The 5,268-nt window shown below is 43.8% G+C and overlaps 1 protein-coding gene across 1 annotated transcript; it reads left to right on the plus strand.

Moving 5' to 3' along the window:
* Nucleotides 1-1,334: 1,334 nt before the first annotated feature.
* Nucleotides 1,335-2,853, plus strand: LOC125553228 (probable O-methyltransferase 2). The gene is made up of 2 exons (XM_048717031.1): nt 1,335-2,201; nt 2,280-2,853. Exons 1-2 carry the CDS (start codon nt 1,392-1,394, stop codon nt 2,577-2,579), a joined length of 1,110 nt encoding a protein of 369 aa, XP_048572988.1. The 5' UTR covers nt 1,335-1,391; the 3' UTR covers nt 2,580-2,853.
* The last annotated feature ends 2,415 nt before the right edge of the window (nt 2,854-5,268 follow it).

Here is a 5,268-nt window from a genome sequence, read left to right on the forward strand (position 1 = left end):
TCAGATTTGGCCCATTACCACATTCATGTCGAATTTGTCATTTTCGTGTCTCAAAGAAATGCCCCGGCGCACCAGATAAAATCACCATACTCACACAACATATACTGAAGATAAGAGTCTCTAGGCGACTTTAAATATATTTAACAAAATCCATGCACGTCTAGTTGCTGCCCATGGCTATGTTGCTTAGTTGAATTTATTGAACTTGAATGTTTAACTGCTTTAAGTGAAGTTCAACCTGGATTGAAGCTGAAAATTAATGAATTTAGCAGCCGGAAGTTATCTTGTTCGTGTGCACAGAACTTTGCCAAAATCTAGCCCCTCTCCAAAATATTTAGCGGCTTTGTTATTATTTCAGTATTATTTTCCTTTCATCTTTATGGATTGTGCGTATCATGTCTGTGCGAATGGCGATGCATTTGAGTCAATAAAACATACAACCAGCTCTGTTCTCCATCAATTCCGTTGTCTATATACTCCCTTCACAAGAACACATGAAGATTGAAATAACCAAACATGCATGTCACTCAGTGGTTGGATCTGACGAGGCCGAAGCTCTGCAGTGTTTAGACGGAGAGGTCGCAGAAGTCGGTGACAGTACCCTGGTGGGCCGTAAGCGTCGTCGGCAGCATGCTGATGGGCCAGAAATGGCAGAGACGACGGCGGGGGTGACTGCCTGATGGTGTGGACAATCAGGGCAGAACTGAAACACCCATCACGGAGATTTGGGGGATCGGGAACATCAATAGCCCACGCAGCAAGTGTCAGTTGTCTTCAACATTTTTTCTGCAAGGTTCTAGAAATAAGATCTGCGAGATCAGCCTCCCCAGGCAATCAATAGTGTCAACTACCAACAACCCCATTAATTAATAATGAAGATCTGATGAACGTAATTTTTTTCCGGGGTAAAAAGAGTTTATAAATCAAGCACCGAAGTAGTACTAAACATGTCTGCATTATATAGTTCAGGAACCTCGCCAGGCTCAGATCGAAGTCATACAGCAATGCGCTTCTCATTTCTACCGAAATTCGCTACGAAATGACTCCGAGTTTTGCTCTCTCCTAATGCGCTTGATTACAAACTCTCTTCCTTCAACCACATTAATTCATGAAGATCTGATGACAGTTCTGACGCCACATTACTACAATTGGGACAGTGGACCGTGTGTCGCGTGAGACTTGATTTGGGCTGCCTACACACTTCCATATTCATATTTTATTGTCTCGTGTGTCGCGTGTGACGTGTCACCTTTCGCTCCACAGCTAACCAAACTCTAATACCCACTCCTCTCGACAGGAGTAGGCTGGCAGCTATATATAAACACTTGCATGCTACGCAAAATCAGTCACACAGTCCTCACATAATTGAACACAGAAAGGGAGAGAGAGCAATGGCGGCTCAGGCTGAGAGCATCGAGGTTCCCACGGACGCTGAGCTGCTGCAGGCACAGGCAGACCTGTGGCGTCACAGCCTCTATTACCTCACCTCAATGGCGCTCCGGTGTGTCGTCGACCTTGAGATCCCGACGGCCATCCACCGCCTTGGTGGGGTCGCCTCGCTGCCCGACCTGATGACCGCACTGTCCCTTCCCTCGGTTAAGATGCCATTTCTTGGCCGGGTCATGCGCGTGCTCGTCAACTCGGGCGTCTTCGCAGCCGACAACGAGTCCGAGCCCGGCATGGAGCTCTACCGCCTCACCCCGCTGTCCCGCGTTCTGGTGCACGGCGTCGTGGCGGATGAGCACCATAGCCAAAAGTATTTCGTGCTTGGTGTCACCTCACCGCACTACACGGAGGCGGCGCTGGGGCTGGCAGACTGGTTCAAGAAGGACACCGAGCCACCGGTGCCGTCACCTTTCGAGGAGAAGTTCGGCGTGCCACTCTTGGATGAGAAAACTGCCCTCCTTGACGAAGAGCTCGACGACGTTGTCAACCAAGGCGTAGCTGCCCATGACAACCTGGGGATTGCCACCATACTCCGTGAGTGCGGTGACATCTTCAAGGGGCTTGAGTCCCTCACTGACTGCTGCGGTGGCGATGGTACGACGGCGAGGGCCCTCGTCAAGGCTTACCCTCACATTAAGTGCACTGTTCTAGACCTTCTGAAGGTGATTGACAAAGCCCCAGCCGATGGTGTCATCAACTATGTTGCGGGTGACCTGTTCCACACCGTCCCACCATCTCAAGCCGTGATGCTCAAGGTATGACATGACAAGCTACAACTCATAAAATTCAGGCTTATTCATATTTCATTGTTCAAAATTTACCTATTTTTGTAGCTTGTGCTACACTTTTGGAGCGATGAGGACTGTGTGAAAATCCTAGCCCAGTGCAGAAAGGCTATTCCTCCACGTGAGGAGGGAGGAAAGGTGATAATCATAGAGATTGTGGTTGGACCTTCCTTAGGGCCAGTAATGTTTGAAGCCCAACTTCTGATGGATATGCTCATGATGGTAAACACGAGGGGTGGCCAACGTGATGAAAAACACTGGTCCGAGCTATTCAAGAAAGCCGGATTCACGGACTACAAAATTGTGAAGAAATTGGGAGCTCGATCCGTCATCGAGGTCTACCCATAAGATGTTGTGCTTTAAAGGTGGGAATAAAGGAGGTGCTTATTTTTCTAAGGGAAAGTTCCACGGGTCTTGAAGTAGCTGAAGTATAAACATTAGTTGCTTTAAGGTCCATGTGGCGTTCGATTAGAAAAGTATTAAAGCACTTGGTATTTTCATTTGTATGTGTTTGCCATGCTGGTGTGCTCCAACAATGTCTGCTTGTAGTTTGTTGTCGTGCCTATCATGTATATGTCATATTCTATTACTATCTGTATCAATAATATCATTGGTTATATCATGCTAAGTGGAAAAATTGGAACTGCATGAATCACCTGGCTAGCAATCCACAATATGATAAAGTAGAAATAGGAGAAATGTAAATGGGAAAGGTAGCTCAGTGGAACACATGTACCAACAGGGGCGGAGCCAGCGTTGTGGCGTTGGGTTCAAGTGAACCCAACGATTTTCTGCTGCCACGTACGCATATGTAGGTTATCGTGTGCGTGAACCCATTAGAAAATCGAGGCTGCACCCATCAGAATTTGGAATTCACAAGCGAAAGCATTTTAGTCCAGAAATCTTCACGGGAGTAGCCCAGCTAAGGCCCATACGTAAACTGCTACTACTGTCCCGTGCGTGCGTTAGATGACTCGTAACGCATCAGGTCGGATGTGTTGTGAATCGACGACTCTCGCTCGCCAAGACTTACCGGGGTCTTCCCTCTACTCCGCCTCTCCCCATCTTGTTCGCCCATCGCGGTGACGGCGCATCGCCTAGTCTTCGCCAGCCAGCCCCAAGGAAGCAACAGCAGGTCAGCGTGCAGTACAAATACAAGATACTAGTAGATCACCACATATTCTTCTTCTCATGCATGTTCTATTTAGCCTAGCCTTTGCCCTAATTTTCTAATTAACTTTTCCTGAACTTTGATTGATCTCGGCAGTGGAGCAATATTTCTCAAATAGAAACCAATCACCAGATTCAGATTATGATGTAGGCACTTCAAGGCCACCTGTTAGATGCAGGTAAAATGCATCAAACATCGTTGATGTAAGTACTCTTACAGATTTCGAAAAGAGAAAAATCCATCTATACAGAGAACTGATATTAAGACGATCCATCTATTATTTGTGTTGCCGCCTTTTTCACAGATCATAACTAGGGGCAAGTTGTGAGTTATACATTGGTAATTAATTGACTGGAATGGTCGAAAGGGAGAACACTGTAATGTGAGTGATTGTACATGCTTCGTTTGATTTATGGTATTATACACTTTCAATGTAACTTGACTATTTTGCCGATGTTTTCGGGAAGGAGAAGCTGCACCTGAAGCTATGAAGTTATTTTCGAAATTACTCTATTCACAATATGTAAACAAGAGATTTTTATAATATCATCCAACTGGTATGTCTTGATGTTTTTCTTTGCAAATGTTATACTGTTTTGTTTTCAAGGTATAAAATATAAGTGCTATTATATTTGTATTTGGGTGCTAGCCTCTCGTTATATGGTAGTGTGGAATTGGACAGTGTACTTAATTATGTCATACTAAATTTTCACAATAAATCAGTCATGAACCCATTGGCTCGATTTTCTGCAAGGTTCTAGAAATAAGATCTGCCAGATCAGCCTCCCCAGGCAACCAATAGTGTCAACTACCAACAACCCCATTAATTAATGAAGATCTGATGAACGTAATTTCTTTTCCGGGGTAAAAAGAGTTTATAAATCAAGCACCGAACTAGTACCAAACATGTCTGAGTGACACTTCTCCTAGTGCACCTTTGCGGGCAAGACGGCATTACCGCCTACAACATCGCAACGAGCTATGGACACAACATGTCCTCACCACCGTGTCCTAGAGGCAAGGTTTTCAATTTCAGTTTCAGGAAATTTCAGCAACAGCCGAAGTCACCAAAATTCCGTGAATTCAGTAATTTCGGTTTGCATTTCAGCCAAAAGGCTGAAATATTAACTTGAATTTAACCAAAATTTTGAAAAATATTTTAAAAAATATTTGAATTCTATGTACTACTGAAATTGCTAAAATATTTTGGCTGGAAGGTAAATATTTTAGTGTCCACTGAAATTAATGAATTTCGTGAATTTCATCGAAATCTCACCGAAAGTGAAAACCATGGTCACGGGTTTGTTCTGAAAATCATGTTCTGAAAATCATGGCATGGCGACAACTAGAGGTTGTTGCCGGCATCAATCTTGTTCTTCATTCCAAGGATTCTCAAATGCACGGGGAAGCCGTTGGCTCTCAAGAGTGCCAACATTGATAGTCTAGTCAGCTCTTCTAGCCCTGTTTCAAGGAGGACCACAGGAAGAGAAGGCGGGACGAGTTCACTTAAAGACTACGTGAAAAAAAGCAATGACAGGAAGGGCTTTTGTCTAGACGAACCCTCATCATCAAGCACAAGATCATGACACGGTTAACTTTGTGGCCGACAACAATCTTCTTGATCAGACATAAAGAAAAGATGATATTGTGGATCTTGAGACTGATGCCATCTTCTTGTCTAGACTACATTTTTTTACCTTTTTGTTTATTTTGTTTTCAACTGTTGATGATGTTTGAAAAAAAATTAAAATTAAAAAGATCTTCTTGTTTTTTAAAGCTATGCATTTTTTAAATGCTCATGAAATTATAAAAAGTATCAAATTTATTTTAAAAATGTTCATATTTCCTTTAGGAAATGTTGACAGA

This window comes from Triticum urartu, chromosome 4 (genome assembly GCF_003073215.2).
Source record: "Triticum urartu cultivar G1812 chromosome 4, Tu2.1, whole genome shotgun sequence".
NCBI classification, from domain to species: domain Eukaryota; kingdom Viridiplantae; phylum Streptophyta; class Magnoliopsida; order Poales; family Poaceae; genus Triticum; species Triticum urartu.

Bases quoted from the DNA above. Each gene is read 5' to 3' on its own strand.
- LOC125553228 (XM_048717031.1), top strand. From the start codon at position 1,392: ATGGCGGCTCAGGCTGAGAGCATCGAGGTTCCCACGGACGCTGAGCTG. The intron at 2,202-2,279 runs GTATGACATGAC...CTATTTTTGTAG, and splicing joins CTCAAGCCGTGATGCTCAAG to CTTGTGCTACACTTTTGGAG.